General features: G+C 37.3%; 1 protein-coding gene across 7 annotated transcripts in view; it reads right to left on the bottom strand.

Annotated features, from left to right (window-relative positions):
• LOC121863741 (baculoviral IAP repeat-containing protein 6-like) overlaps positions 1-20,285 on the bottom strand; it is a 146,822-nt gene extending 126,537 nt beyond the window's left edge. For all 7 annotated transcript variants that reach the window (XM_042362498.1, XM_042362500.1, XM_042362504.1 and 4 more), the window contains exons 1-8: positions 20,066-20,285; positions 10,489-10,670; positions 8,569-8,703; positions 7,425-7,690; positions 4,721-4,849; positions 3,395-3,614; positions 2,407-2,773; positions 70-1,166 (exon numbers count right to left, since the gene is read on the bottom strand). In XM_042362498.1, coding sequence (XP_042218432.1) covers positions 70-1,166; positions 2,407-2,773; positions 3,395-3,614; positions 4,721-4,849; positions 7,425-7,690; positions 8,569-8,703; positions 10,489-10,670; positions 20,066-20,246 — 2,577 coding nt within the window. In that variant the 5' untranslated portion in view covers positions 20,247-20,285. The remainder of the gene's footprint in view (positions 1-69; positions 1,167-2,406; positions 2,774-3,394; positions 3,615-4,720; positions 4,850-7,424; positions 7,691-8,568; positions 8,704-10,488; positions 10,671-20,065) is intronic.
• Between the last annotated feature and the right edge of the window lie 1,295 nt (positions 20,286-21,580).

The raw sequence follows: 21,580 nt of genomic DNA, 5'->3' as shown, positions 1-21,580 counted from the left end.
GATTAAAATAGTGATAAGAGAACAGCATAAGATAATAAAAACCATAAACAAAACCTCTTTGGCACAAACCTCTGGGGGAAGAAGCAACAGTTTCTTGGGCACAAATTCCCAAGATGCAAGAAGTTTGGTGTTGACAGGCTCCTCTTGCAGCATGACCACCTCACCACCCTGACACACACGGTACACAATGACTGCACCGTACACTTCCCTCACTCCCCCCACAGCACCATCACTAGTATCCATGGGTGCACTTCCAGAACAGCTGCTGCTGCCCGAGCCGTCGGCTCTGACCAGAGTCACGACTACATACTCACCACAAGTCGTGGGTACTATTTGGTCAACTGTAAGACGTAGTTTAACACTATTCAACTTATGTGGAAGAGGAATGCACTGGATGCACTTAGGTTCCTTCTTTAAACCATTCTTTGATTGAGGCTCAGGTGTAACCTGATTATCTTTGGCTTTTGACTTAGACACTGAGGTTGTTCCCACCTGGGCAGTTCCTTTGTTCTTCACAAACATATTAGGTGGAGAGAAAAACATTTCAATGTCATTATGTAACAGTAATGGTGGATCTGACCACAACTGCTTAGTTTTAGGATTTGTAATTATGTTTGTCTGGCCAAATGTTCCAACCTTAACAGTAGACTTTTTATAAGGTCCTTGGCTTACTGATTTAGTTGCCACTTTATTACTGGTTGTTGGCTGTGGAACGTTTACATTGAGGTCATACACTAACAAATATGGTACAAAGTTCTGCTGACCAGCAGACGCCGAGGTAGACACAACTGCAGGATCACTTAACGAGGCTGACTCTGACTCCACAGCAACACAGTCCGCATCATTTTCCTCGCCTGTTGTGGATCCTCTTCTAGACGAGTCTAATTTCATAATGTCCAAACTCTCTGCTTCTCTTTGGCTCGCTTGATTAACATTATTTAGCACCTGCACTAGTCCCACGTCACAAGTTTCTTGACGGTCTCCACTAGATGTGCTAAAGAGTTCATAACGCCTCAGTCCCACCCCAACCACTAGACAAGAGCGAGCAGAGGACAAGTTCATAGCAGCACCCTTTAGTCTTTGGGATACTTCATTTGGATCTGCTAAAACACACAATGAGGAAACTCTCACGTCGTGTGATGGCCGAGGGGGTGCAAACAGTTCATCTGAAGAGAAAAAAATCATAATTACCTTTCTTGCAGTAAAACATTGCATATGACATTGGTGAACATGAACTCTACAATGAGAGAATCCGAACAGTAAAATAAAAAAAAAGATCCTAAAAAATATCCAATCAAAGTTTTATAACAACAGATACAGTACTGTATGGCCAGATCAAGTTGGATTCTCTTCATATTCTTCATCAACAGCTTATGGCCATTTTCCACACTTGCATGGGTTAGCCATGATTACTTGATGGCAGCTGTTTAGTAAACAGAATGGGATGCCCCCCCCCCAACTGAGTAAGCCATGCAGTACTCAAACAAGACAGTATAACAGTTTGCAGCTATTGTTAACTGGATGGAGGGTCATTGTCAGGCTTGCTTCTTTTACTTTACTGCAAAACCTAGGCACATTTCCCATTTCCCCTCTTAACATCTTTCAAACTGACTATGGTATACCCTTTTTAAAAACAAAATATACATTCTATCTAAAAAATATATATATATATATATATATATATATATATATATATATATATATATATATATATATATATATATATATATATATATATATATATATATATATATATATATATATATATATATATATATATATATATATATATATAATAAATTAAAAATTAAAATTCATCTTCTACCCTATGAGACCCGAGGTCAATGAAGATATCTGTCCATAATGAGATCTTTAGTTGTGAGAAAGAAAACTGCAAAGGATAATAGAGAGTAACCATAAAATAAAAAGGTAATCTAATGAAGTGGAAAAAACAAACATTAATGTATCACAGTTTTATACAATTCAATTTTCATTAGAATATTCCTACTGTAGAGTGCAAGTAAATTAAAAATATGATAAGCTAATAAAAATGTTCCAGATGAAATATTTCCAGTCAACCTGCATTAAAAACATCCAACAGACATCACAAAATTCCAAATAGGGTAATCCTTAATGATCTTTGAAAACAGTCAAGAGTGGATAGGTAAAATATGACAAAATGCAGCAGTTTTGGATGAAATAATACAAAAACTTTGAATAATTTACTGGGATGCTGGAGTGAGATACAACCTCAGCTGATATGTAAACCTAGAAATTGGTGCGACGGTTCATGTAAAAACCTAACAGTATCTTTATCTTATTAGGGAAGTAAGAGTAAGAAAATGAAGACATATGTGCACAGATAAAAACTCCATCAATACTTGTGTAAATAAATAATAAACTTACCTACTGCTATATCATCAAGAGGTAACTCTACAACCTGTGATGCAGGGGGTGGAGGGGGAGGCGGGGGTGGAGGTGGGGGAGGTGGCGAGGCTGGAGGAATTGGAGGTGTTGATGGTCCTGGTGACTGAATACTGCAAGCATCAGTGTCTACTAAAAGCCCAGCTTGAGTATCAGACTCTGAATATGGTCCAGGAAGATTGGGGTCATTTTCACTATTTGTTGAACCATTTTGTTCATCCTCACCCCAAGCCCAAGCTTCACAGGGAGCCGGGGGTTGCAGAGGCACATCCGTGTAACCAACTGTGTCCGAAAAATGCTTATCTAATATTGTAGAATCAGATGGATCGATTGAAAAGTTTACCTCCTTCTGAAATGAAGAGAAATGTCATTAATATGAGTGTGCTTGTTTGTTGCCTCATTTCATTACAAACTAACATCATTCACACCAAATAGTAAATGGTCACCATAACAAGTCCAAATATTACATAATCAAAAAAATAACACACCACTTCACACTGAGGTCTACTTGTCCCAAGTACAGTACAACATGTTTACTCAACTGGAAAGTGTTTTCCTTAGTGTTTCAAAATTAAGGCAAGTAACAAGAGCAAACACTATACTATACTGTACACTATCCATTGCTTGCATTCACTATTCTTACTGATGTAACTGCTATGGTGTTCCACAATTACAAAAAGGCCCCAAGAAAACTATCCAAGTTTTCCTCATCTCTTTATACAACATAGTTACCCATCAGCAGAACTTACGTCCCAAAAAACCCCTTGGCCTCATGCTCTCCAGTCATTCATGTACACCACTTTCTGCCTGCCCATCCTCTTCACTTCTAGAACATCTTTGCATCTCCTGCTTGGCCTTCACCTCTCACTCTAACCATCCACCTCTGAATTATACACCTTTAATCTATATTTCACGGCCTATTCTCTTATAAATAAAAAATACATTATTGTGCAGTACTTATATAATTTACCTTCAACTGCTTTGCTGTATTCCAGACAACAATATTTCCATGTCTTGTTGCAGAAGCAATGAACTGATGACTGTTAGTGTGACTTATAAAGGCCACCTCCTCGGTGCGTTCACTGTGTGCCAGGGCAGGGCTTGTGGCATAAGTGACAGACAACGGAACATTGTTGGTATATTCCCCCTTCACAAATGGGCAGTTTGGAGAATGACGCTCGTGCTCTGACCTATAGAAAAAAAATAAAAGAACAATAGGATTTAGTTTTTAGTTCATAACATAAAAATTAATAACATTGTAGTTTTTAAACACAGCGTTATGTCAACACTAACACTTTGATGTTAAAACATCACAGGAACTCTACCACTACAGTGAACCCTCAAAGATCCGGACTAAAAGGGGGGACCACCTGTCAGAAAAAGCAGATTGTCTGGACCTGCCAACGAATGTACAAAATGTATAAAAATAAATAATGACATAAAACACACCAAAAATACAGTACTGTATTTTACAGCATAAGACGCATCCCCCATTTTAGCAGGGAGTATTTAGGACAAAACTTTTGTGTGTATTTTCCTCCTGTAGCCATACATACAGTACCAATCAATGTGAAGAATAAATAAAAATAATACCAATAAATAAGTTACAACAAACAACACTGTATTGCCAAGCCAATAAATAAAAACCAAATGAAAGTTTAACACAGCCGCTCCACTACTTGCTTTAGATGTCACTCTTAATAACAGTAAATCCAGTGAAATATGGCAGGGAGCGAGGAGAGTTACAACAGCAGATGACACGCTAACTAGCAGTCACTCACTCCCCTTACTTGCTCCCATTGCCTAGCGTACGATCGAAATATGGGAGAAATACATATTTTGTAGTCTAATTTGAAAATGGTCATGGGCACAGTGATAAACAAATTATATGAACCATGCATTTACCTATGATAGCATAATAAGAAACATTGTTTCATTACTAGAGTGAATGAAATAATATTTCCGCAAAGAACACTTGACAACTCTGTTATGTTTCCCACCTCCTCGGGCACCCATGTCCCGCACGCTGACATCTTAGTTACACGGGCCTAAAATGATCTTTGTTCTGTTTTGGGAGTGCTTCTTAGCCCCCGGAACCCCCAAATTTTGTCTGAATCTTCCGAAATCCAGATTACATGAGTCCCGATCTTCGAGGGTTCACTGTACAATACCTTGGTTTTATAATAATATAAAGCAGAAATGACAAACAGATTTTTGTTTTCAGCATTGGGATTTATGACATAAAAGCAACTAGGATAGTAAGCTCTGACAGTGTTAGTTTGAAAACATTACTAACCAGGGTTCATCTGTTGGCTCCCAGTACACCAGGCAGACACTGCAGATAAAACACATTGCACGGTCATCATCTGCTGCTATTGGTTGGTGGAAAAAACCTGCCTGAGCCATCTGTTCCGGTAAAGCCCATCTGAAAAGATAAATAAAACAAAGGAGTTAATAACTTTGTAGTTTGCCGAGGCCTCCATTCTATATATTTGTTTCTAATTTCCCAAATAGCTATTCAAAATTGATTCAAGCCACAAATCCCTTCAGGTGCATACTCCAGATACCAAAGAACTTCATCCCTGAATTTTTCAGAAAAATTCATCAAGTTATTGAAAAATATATAGCTCATTATTCCTATGTAGTCCTAATGCTACTAGTATAATTAATATTACTACAACTACTTTAAAGTTACTTCTACCAAAACAAAGCCTATAGCGAACCTTCAAGAAATATGTTACCAACTTCATATTCATTTTACGACCATTTTCCCTGCTTATGTGGGTTAGCCTCTCTTGCTTACAACCTCTTCCCATGTCATTCTTGGCCTACCCCTAGCTCTCCTCCCCTCCACATTTAAACCCCTACATCTCTTGTACACATTGGTCTCCTCCATTCTCTCCACATGCTTGAACCATCTCAACCTACCTCTACACAAAGCAAAGCCTTGCCAATACTCTCAATACCCAACCACCCTCTTAGGTCTGAACAGGGTTTCATATCTTTCAATGTCATATTACTCATCCATCTCACCAATTTCTTTTTGCTTATTCAAGTGTGATATGTCATCCTCTTTAACTGTCCATGTTTCACTGCCATACAACATCACACTTCTCACGCCAGTTGCATACATTTTCCTTTTCATACAAAGAAAAGGGTCTCTTGCTCTCAATAAAGGCAGCATCTGCCTAAACTTTCTCCAGCCACTTCTGACTCCTACAACTTCAGCACCACCTCCAGTACTGATCAAGTCACCCAGACAACAGAATTCAACAACTCATTCCAGAGATATACGAGGTCTGACAATTAAGTTCACAAACTCGCCGCGTGGCTCAACAAGCAGATACACTGTCAGGAGTGTGAGCTGCATGTGTGACCTTGATCCCTTCTCTTACTACCCCGGTTGTTTCGTCGACCTCAAGCGACTCTGACATGTGCAGTGGCAGCTATTGTATTAAAAGTGTTTTCTGGTTTTGTCGTTATAATGACAGATATTGTTTTAGAACAAAGAACAAACATCAAGTTTCTTGTGAAACTTGGGAAAACTGGGCCTGAAATTTGGGACATGTTAACCCAAGTTTTGGGGGATAAAGCACTAAATAAAACATCAGTTTACAAGTGGATTAAGTGATTTTCTGAGGGAAGAGAAGACGTGACAGACAATGACAGAGAAGGAGGAACAATAACGAGCAGGACTGAGAAAAACATTGAAAAAACTAGGAAAGTTGTGCGAGCTAACTGGCGATTGACGGTAAGAATCACTGCAGATGAGGAGCAGATTGACTGGCAAAGAGTTAGAAAGGTTTTAACTGAAGATTTGAAGATGAGAAAAGTTTGTGTGAAAATGATGTCAAAAAATCTCCGTGACGAACAAAAACAAAGAAGAATAGATATTTGCTCAGACCTTTTGGAAAGAGAAGAAGCTGGAGATGACCTGCTACATCAAGTCATTACTGGTGATGAGTCATGGGTCTACCAATACAACCCTGAAATGAAGCACCAGTGCGCTCAGTGGAAAACTGAAAACTCACTGCGCCCCAAAAAGTGTCTTATGTCAAAGTCGAAAGTGAAGACAATGCTCATCACTTTTTTCAATTCTAAGGGTATACAGTAGTTCACAATGAATTTGTTCCCCAGGGCAAGGAGTGAACCAGTTTTACTATCTCAATGTGTTTAAAAGACTCGGAGAAAAAGTTAGACAAAAATGCCCAGAACTTTTCGCTGGAAACAAGTGGATCTTGCATCATGACAATGCCCCAGCACACACGGCACTGATTTTGTGGGAGTTTTTGGTCGAGAAACAAATTACTTTACTGGAACACCTTCGTTTTTCACCTCACTTGGCCCCTCGTGACTTTTTTTCTATTTCCTTTGCTGAAGAAACACCATCAAGACGTGGATGACATTCACAGTAGCACGACGGCAGCTATAAAAGCTATTCCAGAAAGTGAGTTGCAGAAATGTTTCCAGGGATGAAAGAAACGCTGGTGTTGTGTATAGCATCGCAAGGGGAATACTTTGAAGGGGACCACAGCGCCGATCTTCAGTAAGGTACGTACCGGCACCTGTAGCATGAGTTCGCGAACTTAATTGTCAGACCTCGTATCCCCAATAATGAGTTTTTCCAGCCTTGCTAAGGTTACATGATGACCTGTGCATAGAGTGCACTAACAGTCAGCAACATCTTGCAGTCTGCCTTTCCATCCTATTTATTCCTAACTCATATTCTAATGCTTGGTTTTCCAACTTACAAATAATAATGACTTATGCATCATTCAGGTGTATCTTACAAATAAAATCAAAATATTTTTGCCATAATGTTCAACCTCAAAATTCTATTAAAAAATAAAATAAAATAAAATCTCTCTGATAAGTCCACTCCACAAATCTGTACTAGGAAGCTGCAACTATGTACCCCTTCGTTTTGGTCAATGTTCATCCCAATCTTCAGAGTTACTGAATAGTCAAGACAAAACATGATGTATAAAACATTCACTTACTTATAATTCATGTGTGGCCACTTGATGAAGGTGGCCAGTCTTGCAGCCTCACTACACATGGCCTCTCTGTCTGGTGGTCCTGTACCAGGAGGGCCTTGGCCAGTATCTGGGGTGGGAGGAGGCAACAGGTGGGCCAGGCGCTGGATTAGTGCTGAGGCAATAGAAAGAGCTGGGATGTAACGTGTCAGACGCTTCAGCTCACTCACCAGACCCAAACAGACGCTGCGCAGGACCCCAAGAGGCAGCTCTAGGCGCAAGGTACTCCACTGTCATGGAGAGAATTCATAAAAACATTTTATCTAAGTAGTAAATTTGTTGTCTGAGTACATTCGTACTTAAATTAAGATTCACTCATTCCAGTACAGTATTAAACCCAAGAGCAACACCTAAATATTCTTGATTCAGAAGAAAAGTACACACATTGGTAAAGACTATTTCAGTAGATAACATAAATTTCACTACAGCACACTATTATATTATACATAATTAGTTTCACCATATTCAAAAATACAATGATACAAGCAGAATTGTCACAAAGTACCAGTCATGGGCAGTTCCCTATAGTCATTAAGCTTAACTAAAGCCCATGGTCTCATTTTAACCTGAACCTATAACTGTTCTCATTATAGAAATTCACTTTTTCTTGTAATATGTTACCTTGACCAGTATGTCCCAAAAATATGTAGCTACTGATTCAATATCTATTACTTTTCCATTATACTCTACATCTTTTTATCAATAAATTTCCACAGACAATTTGAGTTTGCTTTTTTCCTTGTACAGTATGGTCATTTTTTTAATCACACAAATCTTATTGAATCTGTTCCATCCCTTCTTGTTGGGAAAAAAACCAAGTTGACAGATAGCATATATTTTGGACCAAGCTGCCATGCCCCTCCTCAAAGTCTATCTGCTGCACATAATTTCAATCTTAACCTCTTAGTATCACTCACCCAAAAATGAAAATATTTAAAGCCTCTTCATCGCCACACCCCTTCAATTATCTAGGAGACATTGTCTTTTGAGTGATATGGATAATGTAAATAGAAAATGGAAATAATCCTATCAACTTTCATTTCTCGATAAGTAATCTTAAAAATTAAATCAGTCAAAGGTGAACCAGAAAACAATAAAACCATCACACCTTCGCTAACTTGGGGTTGATGCGTGACTGTGCCTGGTGAGCTGCAATGCCCTGAGCCAACACCTCTCGCACTTCTGCCGCATGATCGATGTTGCTCAGGTCCCCAAATGCCAGTGTTTGCTGTAACTGGATGCCCTGGTAACACATAAATGTCAAAATATTACACTAATATATGTTGAACCTTTTCTTTTTTTTTTTGCTTTATATATGCATAATAAAATAAATAAACACATCATTAACTGTACTGTACTAAATAAAGACTGGACATTATCCCTAATAAATTTATTACTCAATGAGTGAACTGTGGTGGTAAGGAAACACAGACTGCAGCAGGGGTTCTGTTCTGTTCTCTTATGTTTTGGTGATGTGCCTTCTTCAATTTAGAATGTCACCTGTTTTATTCAAAAGTGAGATGAAGAGCATTCCAAGGATGGTTAAAATTTCACCTAAAATACATGAATCAAGAGTTTTTGGAGAGTTCAAAGGCAGTAAAAAATTGCCTTAATTGTCTTTGTTTCGCTAGTGTTTATAGAGCACTCTCAGTAGGATTAACATTACTGTATTCAGAAAAACTTACAATCAATTAACAAATAATTACCAGGTAGAATTTCTTAAGAAACACAAGATGAACCCATTTCACCACCACTAATCCTCCCAGTGACCCATCACTCAACTTAAAATTAAGCTACACCCCTAAAAGACAGGGAGGTGAAGACACTTTATAAATACCAAATATGGAACTAAACTGGTAATAATGAAAAACAGTATCACTGTCCATATACAGCATGGAAATTATGATACAGTATCTTGAAAATCTTCATATTTTTGTGTATACTTTCTTCATAATAATTATATAAAATTGTCTACAATTTCCCCATGGATCTTTGATTCTCTTACAATCTGGAAGAAAATTCACATTTTCTAATAAGATCCTTCTTATCCACCTTCACAGCTCAGGAAACTTAATTTAAATATCTAGAGTTATGAACGTTTACCCCAACAGGAGCCAATTTAAGTCTAGTTTTCTTAAAGAGGCTATATCTTCCCCATCCAGTTTACCCCCAAGCAGAAAGTAACAAAGGAGACTTATTTTACTCTCCTTTGAGAATTATTATTACTGATTATAAAAATCAAGAAAATTATAAAAAATCCCATGATGAAAATAAAAAACCAAGAATGATCTACAGTCCACTACTATACATACCACACAGCTTATTACATATGTTCATGGTTCACAATCTTCAAAAATAACTGAAAGTTTTTATAAAATTATTTTATATCATATAACTATGGTACAATAATAAATGCAATACTAAACACGTGCTGAGACTAACTCACTAGATCAAGATGTAAGGTTGCAATTCAACCTCTAGTTTATCATAATACTGAAGTGCACATTCTTGACACCGATGGAACTGGTGTAACTGAAACTGAAGCGGTCAACTCTGAAACTGTGTTTTGCAGCTGAGTAATGTGGGTAAAGGAACTCAATGCACTCAACTTTTAGGAGCAAATGTTGTAACATCTGGTCTGTTTTGGAAACCAGGAGATAAGAAAATGTTAACTAATTACTGGATTATTTCCAGGTATGTATATGGGCCTAGGAAACCCTAGTTTTCACCCATGGGTTAATAAATATACATATTGTACATGTGAAACTGTGAATTACCCAAGCCAGGCATAAAAATGAGTTAGGTCCCATAAGCCTGACTTCTCATTAGAGACAGTATGGATACAATACACTATATACAAAGCCTTCACTTCACATGGAGATTGCCTTCACTACACTCAATTTCCTTCACATCCCTACTTATACAGTAAATTTAGGTACTGTACCCATTGATCATTGGGAATGTAAATGGTGCCCTGAGTGAAAATCAGAGACTTAAAAAACAATAAAAGCTACTTCACATGTCTTACCTCAGAGAGTAACATCTCCACAATAACAGTTTCTTCCGGTGCAGCCACGGGAGCCTGAAGAACAGTACCGAGAAGAAGGACACCATGATGGTCGCGGCGCATCCCCACTGTCCGTCCTCCACACACCACCACACTGTTGCTCTCTCCATGATAGACACACAACAAGTTACTCTTGCCTTCCCCTGAAATACAAGACAGGAGTAAATATGTGAACACACTTAATTCTGTTTCAAGAAGGATGCAGAAACATTTGAGTAATACAACTACTGTACATTAGTACCTGGACTTAACCCCTTCCTTCCAAGGAGACGATATAGTTTACCTGTAATTGGCTTACAATGTTGAATAATATTACCCTATTAAGGCACCTGCTGTATTGTCCCTCTTTTATTTCTTATCCCTCAGTAAATATTTATGATACAGTATATTGTAAACATTATTTATAACAGACTATAATGAGATGAAATGCTGGTATATCAACATTTTTTTTCCTTTTTTCAATAATTGTTTGTGGAATAAAATTAGAAAAATGCAGTGTTAGCCACCTCAAGTTTCCCATTTTTGTGAAAAGGTTTCCTTCCAATTCTTGGTACGTGAATGTTCAGTCACTTACACACTTACAAGCAGATCATTATCACCTTAGCACTGATCCCTCTGACCACAACAATAATTGCCTTACACACCACCACCACCAGTTACCCCCACACCACCTATACAGTGTACAGTATTTACCCCCAAAACACATGAAAATAAAGAGTATTAATGGTAACATGACTAGTGGGATATCAGAGCATTCCAACAACACAACAGGACCTCTCTAGCTCAGACTAATCACAGCAACATCCCTACTGAGGAAAAGCAAATTCCATAGTATAAGAGGGTAAGCACCTCCCCCCACCCCCAGACTCCAAAAATCGATATAGTACAGTAGAAGTCCAAAAATCCGGACTGCTTGGGGATTGGGTCAGTCCGGATTTTCGGATTTTCCGGATTCTCAGGCAGTACTTTTAAAATTAAAATTTAAGGAGGAATAAAGAAGAGATGAACAGGTACATTTTGATAGTTTATTCATGAGCAAATAAAGCATGCTTCATTTATCAAAACGAGCAGTTTAAAGAAAAATAAAGTCAACACTAGACAAAAATGTAAACAAACTGTCTAATACCATGACGAGTCTTGAAATTCCTAAGCCATCCATCACTAAATGCGCACTCTGATTCAATGTTCATTTGCTCCTTAAAAGACTTTGCTTTGGCAATAAGCATCGGCCCAGAAATTGCCATACCTTCTGATCGTTTTAACAAAAACCATTCGTGCAAAACTTTATCAAGATTTTCTAATTTGGGCCAATGTAAACTTTTTCTTTCAGCAATTTTAATGTAAGGCTCAGAAGGAGCTGTGAATTCTAGAATTTTATTCTTTGCCTTTTTTATATCATAAATTGTAGACTTTCCAGTGTTGTATGTTTCCATTAGAACAGCATTGCTCACATTACATTCTAGTTTCTTAAATATTTCAAGTTTGTCACTCAATTTCAATGTGTTCTTCTTTCTCTTCACACAACGAAGTTTATCTACTTTAGGGGCCATTATTATGGGCTTGTACTCTGTACATGGAAAGAGTAGGACTCAAAATTACATACGTTGTCACAGTTTGATTGCTTGTTTTAAAGTGGCGATCGTGTGGTCGTTTGTTGTCGCTGTGCAGCTGTGGCATTCACGCATGCACACATACACACAAAAGATTTATTGTGCCTCAAATTTTACATTTCAGTTCAAGCTAATTACAAAACTAACAAAATTAGCTACCTAAAATTTACAATTACTTTTATTATTAGAATTATGTAAATTAATTTTTTTAAAGCAACTCCATTCATTCACATAACCCACAAAAGCCCGCTAAATTTAAAAAGTTTGAGTTTTCGAAAAGTCCGGATTCTCGGGTGGTCCGGATCCCTGGCATCCGGATTTTTGGACTTTTACTGTACATGAAATCCCTGACATACGCACACCCAACCTGCGATACCAATATATTCTTAATAAAAATCTATTCCAACCTACGAGCATTTGCTGGTAGCTATTTATGAATAGACGCTACTTTGTTCAGCCACCACCCAAACTTGGCGGTTCCGCGTCCTGGCATCATCAACAAACAGTCAACTGGTTCGAACCATTTTACTTTATGTTATTAACATCACTTTATGTACAGTATTTACATTAGTATTTGTTATGTTTGGGATATTATTGTTTTATATGTTTTATCCTAAACTTTGGAAATGACAATTTTGACTTACAAACAGGGCCCAGGAACAATAATCCTTCTGTACTGAAAACCTGTAAACAGAAACAATGTAATACTCTCAACACTTTAATATTCACAAGAAAGTTAAAAAATAATTAACTAGGTTGTACAACCAACCTAACCCACACACTCTTTATGTTAGAAGGCAGGAAGCAGCGACATCATGATGTCAAGGATACATGAGGCCGGTGTTTCCCAAGTCACTCCATGCTCCAGCATTGTGTGAGTTTATACTGTACAGTCATATACATAGTATGATTGAATTTACAATATTTTGCAGTACAATTTATTTACCTCTTATCTTTTTTTTAAATGTTATATAATCCCTGCCATCTATGATACTTGTATGAATTGTTTTCCGTAACTACCAGTAATAAAAACATGTTAAAATAATGCCCGTCTTTCAGAACCAGTATGCTTAATGCTACATTTAATACTGTACATTGGGATATTTTTTCATAAAAATATACAGTATTGTAGCTAAAACAGCAATTTGTGCAGGTGGGGGTCGATATGCTCCAAAATTTTACGTGTGACTAGTGACAGCCCTCATATACCAAAATTTATTGTCCATGTTCTCATATTTTTTCCCACAAAGTATGCAGATAATTGTTTTAGCTATTGTACAGTGATCCCTCGGTTAACGAACGCCTCGGCTGACGAGATTTCGGTTAACGATTTACCTTCCATAAGATTCTTAACTTCGGTTAACGAGCAATCCCTCGATTAACGAGTTTTTTACGAGCCGACTTCAACATGTTTTCGCTTGCATTTGGCGGTCCACCAGCTGTAGTATTAGTCCGCCAATACAGTAATTGGTTTTAGGGCTTAAATTCCTTACTATTTTAGAAAATATCAAGAAGTTTATACTAGTCAATAATTTCAAAAGTTTAATATTAACTTTTTTAGTCATTTTAACAATTATCGAACATAATTGAAGGTAAAGAAACTAGTTTCTGGCGTGCCATACAGCCTGTTAACACACCAGACAGGCGTTAGTCTCTCTGTTTTCAGTGGAGGTAACATTTTGCTTGAGATTCTCTTCAACTAAACGCTTTTTTTCTGTGTTTCCAAGCAAATTATTGGTCATTTTGAAATATATTTTACATATTGACAATATATAATGCAGTGCAGTGTTAATTTAAAGAAAATAATCTTGAATTACACCAAGAGAACTAAAATTTTATGGGTGAAATGGTGCCATGGGGTGACTTCTCTTCCACCCCAAAGCCTTCTCTTCTCCCTTCTCCTCCACCCCCATTCTAATTCCCATCATCATCATCATCCAGGAGCCTTCTACATACACACCTCAAAGTAAGTGTACTTTTCTACCTTTTTTGTTGAATTTAAGCAATTTTTGGTGAGCTGGAACCAATTACCCAAAAACCCATTGAAACAATGGTTTCGGCTAATGAGTTTTTCGGTTAACGAGCAACCTGCTGGAACGGATTGTGCTCGTTAACCGAGGGACCACTGTACAAACCTGTACATAAATATTTTTGTGTTAACTTAATTTCACATACACTAGTTGTATGTTAAGTGAAAAAAAATATATATACAATACAGTGATCCCTCGGTTAACGAGCGCCTCGGTTAACGAGACTTCGGTTAACGATTTACCTTACATAAGAATCTTAACTTCGGTTAACGAGCAACCCCTCGATTAATGAGTTTTTACGAGCCGACTTCAACATGTTTTCGCTTGCATTTGGCGGTCCACCAGCTGTAGTATTAGTCCGCCAATACAGTAATCGGTTTTAGGGCTTAAATTCCTTACTATTTTAGTACCCGGTAAATATCAAGAAGTTTATACTATTCAATAATTTCAAAAGTTTAATATTAACTTTTTTTGTCATTTTAACAATTATTGAACATAATTGAAGGTAAAGAAACTAGTTTCTGGCGTGCCATCCAGCCTGTTAACACACCAGACAGGCGTTAGTCTCTCTCTGTTTTCACTGGAGGTAACATCTTGCTTGAGATTCTCTTCAACTAAACGCTTTTTTTCTGTGTTTCCAAGCAAATTATTGGTCACTTTGAAATTTATTTTACATATTGACAATATATAATGCAGTGAAGTGTTGATTTAAAGAAAATAATCTTGAATTACACCAAGAGAACTAAAATTTTATGGGTGAAATGGTGCCATGGGGTGACTTCTCTTCCACCCCAAAGCCTTCTCTTCCTTCTCCTCCACCCCCATTCTAATTTGCATCATCATCATCATCCAGGAGCCTTCTACATACACACCTCAAAGTAAGTGTACTTTTCTACCTTTTTTGTTGAATTTAGGCAATTTTCGGTGAGCTGGAACCAATTACCCAAAAACCCATTGAAACAATGGTTTCGGTTAACGAGTTTTTCGGTTAACGAGCAACCTGCTGGAACGGATTGTGCTCGTTAACCGAGGGACCACTGTATATCAGTAGGGCTCACACAGCAGTCTGTATTTTTCCATGATGTCATTAGCCTACAAAGAGAAGCGAACATTATGATGTTAAATCGGGCTGTAAACGTAAATACTGTAACATTAGTGTTAGCATCACTCCTCATGTACCATTTGTATGTTATGTCAAGAAAAATAGTGTTTAAAATAGCATTTAATTAATATTAACTGTAACAGCTATTTGAAATACAGTATGTTAGCACAAATTACACAAGGCACAAAAGAGTATGTGGCCACACTTGGCTAATTTGTGTTCTATGAGTAATTCGAATAGGGTAGAACACTGAGGAAGTTAAATAAGTGAGGTTCATGTGTATCAATTAAAAAAATCAAGATATCTTTCAAGGATTTTCCTCATCTATTCTAAAGTTGATTGGCATTAGCAGCAATTATGCAACAAATCTAGTTTCCAACTGTCTCAAGTTACCATAAGCCTATAAGCATGGGGAAGGGTTTCTCTATTATGTAGCATCAATCGTTTCTGCCAGATCACTTAAAGCAAAAGTTTAACTATACTGTACACACAAACAGGCCATAAGATACACAAATGGCATAATAATTATGCAAATATATTTGAACTCTGAAGAGGATTTAGAATACTTGTACAGTGACCCCTCCGTTAACGAACTCAATCCGTTCCAGAAGGTCGTTCGTTAACCGAAAAGTTCGTTATACCGAAACCATTGTTTCAACGGGTTTTTGGGTAATTGGTTCCAGCTCACCGAAAATTGCCTAAATTCAACAAAAATGGTAGAAAAGTTCACTTACTTTGAGGTGTGTATGTAGAAGGCTCCTTGGCAACTGAACTCACATGTAATTTGTGTCGGGTCAAGTGGTCCAGTTACCCACGAGACACCATGATGGATGCATATGCTACAATGTCTCGTGACCCGCCTCGCTCCTCCACACTCTCGACAGTAATGCTATTCATCATGAGTTGCTTGATTTGAGTGGCACCGATATAAAATTGGACGACAAAGACAGTGTTGGGGAGTAAAACAGACCCTGACGATGATGTCGAGTTTGTTGAGGCAGACAGCAGTGAGGACAGTGATACAGAAAATGGTGCTCACTGCTCCTCCACCCTGCAACCTAGTCATGAGAGCCGTGTTGGCTGTGGACATAGGGGACCACATACACGCCAGGGACAACAGTACTGTACGCTTGAAGTGAATGCACTAATTTTAAGCCGGAAATACCAGTTTTCAACTATGGATGTAAAAAAAAAAAAAATAAATAAATAAGATGGCAGGTTTTACGTTGCCCGGGGCATAAGGGTTAAACTTACATAAGTTTAACCTACACAAATTAAGCCCAACCCAATCGACCATAGGGTGTACGTACTGGTAAGCACACAAAATACTAGTGTTCTTAAAATTACCGTATAAAAACAAACAGCACTGTTTCAAAATAACTACCCAAGATTGTGAAGGTCAAAATAAGGTACTGTAATTGTTTACACCATTTATGCCCCTGAACTTGCAACTTGGGGACATTTCACCAAAGAATATAAATTATTTATTACCTCATGACAAGGCCAAAATCTGGAAAAGAAAACATTTTGTATGTTATTATTATTATTTTTTTTATTTAATCGTGAATCTAAGGCTGTGATATTCGAGATTTGTCTTTGTTTATTTGATCCACAGGGACATTCTTGGTTGCGTTTGTCAGTTCATTTCACTTTAAAACCTTTTCATGAGGTAAAACAACATTTATCTTCTCTGGTGAAATGTCCTCAAACTGCTGATTCTGGCATGCAAATGGTGTACCTGTATACCATTACCTAAAATAACTACCCATGATTGTAAGACTACCATATTTATAATACAGAAACTGACCAACATACTAGTGCAATCAATGATATTTTCTGTGGCTGTACAGTTGTGTTACATAAAAGACATACAAAATAAAGTAACTTAATTAAGCAAATTTATATATGCAGGCAGTCCCCAAGTTATGAAATCCTAACTTACGAACACCTGCACTTAGGAACGGGATCCCGATACAGTATTCATCACAAATATCCGTAACTAAAATCATATTTTTTACATTGTACCGTACAATACTTTATATTGGTTAACATCACTTTATTTACAGTACCCTGTACTGTATTTACATTATTTGTTATATACGGAATATTATTATTGTTTTGTATGGGCAGGGTTATGCTTTAACCTATGTAATTAACACTGTTCCAACTTACGAACAGTGTCCAGGAATGTAACCCAATCATAGCTCGGGGACTGCCTTTATACTGTCATCTCTCAATTAATGGAAAATTTATATATAAAATATCTAGATACAGTACTGTAATATTGTCCACCACTCACAGTTTTAAAGTATCTTCACTCAACAATATACAGTAATGCAAATGTGAGAAGTAACATTTATTTTTAAATTGAAATAGATTCTTATTACTGTACATAAGAAATACTGAAAGAGCACAATTTTCCTGTTTTTACCTTTAATAAAACATGAATTTGGCTAATATGGAGGACTTTACAGCCAATGCATTGTTTTGATGTTTATATTCTTACTCTATTTTGATCAGTGAGTTCTGATAGAATAATAATTTTTATGGATATGGTTTCATTTGGTAGATAATTAGGCAACTACACATGCACTACCTTGGGTAAATTTGCATTAGTGCACACAACTCTGTTAGAAAGTCAAAACTATGTTTTTCTAGTGTATTTTTGTGTGTTTTGATTGGTTTTGACCTTCATTTCCGTCGGAAATTGCCCGTTTTTTAGTTATCGGGGGTTTGGGTGGGGTGTTTTCCGACAAAAATTATGGCCAAGCATAAAATAAAATACGTACATAAAAAAACACTAGTAAAGCAAAACCTGACCAGACTTAACGTAAACCAACAATGATTTACAAATAAAAGTAACTTCCATGGCTGAAAATGGTACTTTTCTAAAAATGTTCCTTTGTAATCACTGACGGTGTACGAACACCAACGTCTCTTCTTTGTCTTGGGGATAAAAATCGAGTTACTACAATACCACAAATGTTGGTCTTGACGATATTTACATTTGTTCTTGCACTTAGGACACTTTACTGAGGTCGGGAGAACACCATGAGATCTAAAAAATTATATGACCGAAAATAAAAATAAAATTAGATTGGGCCAAAAATACCACGAATTAAACCACAAATCATTTTAATTGGTGGCCAAAAAAAAAGAAGCTTTTGATTGGCCAGCGAATTAAACCACAAATCATTTTAATTGGTGGCCCCCCCCCAAAAAAACTTTTGATTGGCCAGTGAATTAAACCACATTTTAATTGGTGGCAACAAAAAAAAAAAACTTTTGATTGGCCGCATGATGAAGGGAACACACAGTGTAGGAGGTCAGGTAGTCGATAATGGCGGAAGAAAATAGAGAAAGATTTGGCGTGCGCTATCTCCATTATTATACGTTTGTGACAGTAATGTAATAGAAGAAATTATCTTATAATTAGACGTCTTTTCATCAAATATGATAATAGATTTGGGGTAGGAAAGTTGTGTGCACAAATGCAAAAATACCCTACTTTGTCTGGAACACACTACTTTGTATTTCTCGCTGTGATGCGGTGGTACATAGCCAATCATCTCCAGTCACCAGTGTATGTTTATGAGCCACACTGATCGGGCCACTACTCTCATGTCCACAAAAATAGTAAAATTACACCATATAATAGCAAGTTCTTTCTGTTTAATATGCCGGGGGTCCACAGGGTTGAGCCTCACAGCTAGGAAATTAGTTAAGGTTAGATAGGTTTCTTTGGTTAGGTTGGTGAGGTCTTCTAATAATGCTTCTGCTGTTTGTTTTTCTTATCAACTAAGGTTAGGTTTGGTTTAATTTAGAAATAACCACTCTTTAACACGTTTTCCATAACTATGACAGTGTCCACTATAAAACAGTGAAATTGTGGTGTTTTTAAATTCGTTTTCTATGAAAAATCATCGGCTGTAAGGTCATAAATAATTACCATGAATTATATGGTTCTGGTATATCACACACAATTATTTGCACATAAACTGGGGAATTGTTTCCCTTTAGTAACACAATCTTTCCTTCACTATGAACCTGAAGCACAACTACATCATACCTGCCAGCAGCTCAATTTAAAGATAATAACAATTACCCTGATTCTGAGGATATAAGTAACAACTATTCTCCATGCTGGGCCAACTCTGTTGTTAATGTTAATTGCTTCACTACTTGATGCATCTTTTACTATTTTATTTACCGAACGCCAAACAATTTTCTGAAACACTACATAACCCGACCAAAACAGTAAATCCACACCACCAACCTTGCCAACACCTACACATTTAATGTTATCTTTAATAACCACAAATTCATCTCCGGATACCATGACACTTGAAGCAGGGACACACAACACACTTTTATAAAATTTTATTCCCCGGGATACCATTCCTGTTAAGCCAGCCTGGGGCATTAACTTAGGACTACAAGTATTTTTTGTTTTAATAAGTTAGACTAATGGTCCATGAACCAACTGTCACTGTACAACACTTCACAATACTACTCAAGACACCATCACTCAACACCCCACCTAGGAGGGAATATAACCCCTTAAGATTGAATTCCTAAGTAATATATAAGTTTTTTTTAAGATATATTAAATAGTAAACAAGAGAAGCTGGGCTAATTGTGATAGATTTAGGGCGTGAGAATTGTCCCTGCTGGTGGATGTCTGAGAGTTAGAGGAAAGAGTTACAGTTGAAACAGCAAGGTAGTCTACACCTACAGGGATTAAACAAGAGTTATATTAGTAATGTGTGAGTTAGATTTAGGGCGTGAGTACTGACCATGCAGGTGGACATCAGAGAGCTTGAGGGAGGAGTGGGGGTCATACACCCTGAGCCTGTTATCTCGGGTAGTGACCAGCAGCACGTTGAGCGCCTGATGGAAGCACAGTCCTTCGATGCTCTCCCCGAGGTCTATAGAGCCATCCTCCTCCAGGCACAAGCTATCACTCGACACGGACATTTTTTCTCATTACGATCTTTTGGGGATGATGTTCTGTCACACTATAAAGGAAGGGATGTGAGGTACTCCGACGCTCACTTGTCCCGAAACAGCTGATGCCACATAGACCACTGGATCCTCTATGGCGGGGTGACGAGGACAGTTGTGAACCGCTATGTTAACTGCCTCCTCCACCACTGTTTCTCTTTTACGTCATAAATAAGAACGTGAATTATATCTTAAATGGTGATTATTCTTTTACAACACAGCCGAGGGTTATTATTTCTATCCTGTCTTGCAATACACTAAAGGTATTCAAATCTATAATCTTATAATTAGGAAAAAAAATACATTGGACGTCGTCATTTTAGTTACCATTGTGCAACGTGAATGATTCCAGTCTAGTGATTATTACATTAATAGGGTTGAATGATAAGTCATATTCATTACTGAAGAAATATACCTGTGTAATAAAACAAAAAACGTTATTAAAGGTTATCAAATCCACAACAAAAGCACAAAATAATCAAATTAAAGAAACAAAAATGGCATATTAAATAGTAGTCGGATAAAATAACTCGACGCAGGATATGTTAATATTTAACACCATTTCATCTAATAAAAAGACACAAAGAAAAGGAGTACATGAATAAGGAGAAAACTATCGACTGCTTTTAAGAAAAATGAAGGTCACGGAAATTATCACGTAAATGCGATATGTGCTTATCTTTTGCGACTGTAGTCATAGCCTATTACAGTATCTAATAGATTATTTCTTTCATATAAGTTATTTGAACCAACCCAAGTTGACAACTAACACACTTTGGCCACAGTAATTATTATCGCAGTTGCTCTCGTATTAAAATAATCAGAATTAATACACCAATGAAAACTATTTATCGTATATATATATATATATATATATATATATATATATATATATATATATATATATATATATATATATATATATATATATATATCATTAACCCAATAAAGCACGCGGACTTCTACATATAATCAACACCTCACCCCGCCAGCATTCGAACCCACGATCTTATGACTGTGACCGACGGGGAACGTTACCTCTGGGCCACCAGGACAATAAAAGCAGACCTAGACTCTGTTATATTTCACACAAAGCCTGTTCAACGAGCTTATGGCGCCGTGAACCTCTAATGGGGACTACCCGTGCCGCTCGTTGAACAGGCTTTGTGTGAAATATTGTAGTGGATTTCTCCCCTACAAACACTGTTTGTCGGTGAGTAGCCGACCCCGCGAATTCCACAGTGTGTGCCTAGTGGTCTGGGTCAACCAGCGCCGCCATACATCACGGAGGTCAACTACTAAGCCAC

Source organism: Homarus americanus, unplaced genomic scaffold (genome assembly GCF_018991925.1).
Source record: "Homarus americanus isolate GMGI-L3 unplaced genomic scaffold, GMGI_Hamer_2.0 scaffold48354, whole genome shotgun sequence".
Classification (NCBI taxonomy): domain Eukaryota; kingdom Metazoa; phylum Arthropoda; class Malacostraca; order Decapoda; family Nephropidae; genus Homarus; species Homarus americanus.
The sequence above is the reverse complement of the archived record's forward strand: the minus strand, read 5'-3'. Positions and strand labels throughout refer to the sequence as shown.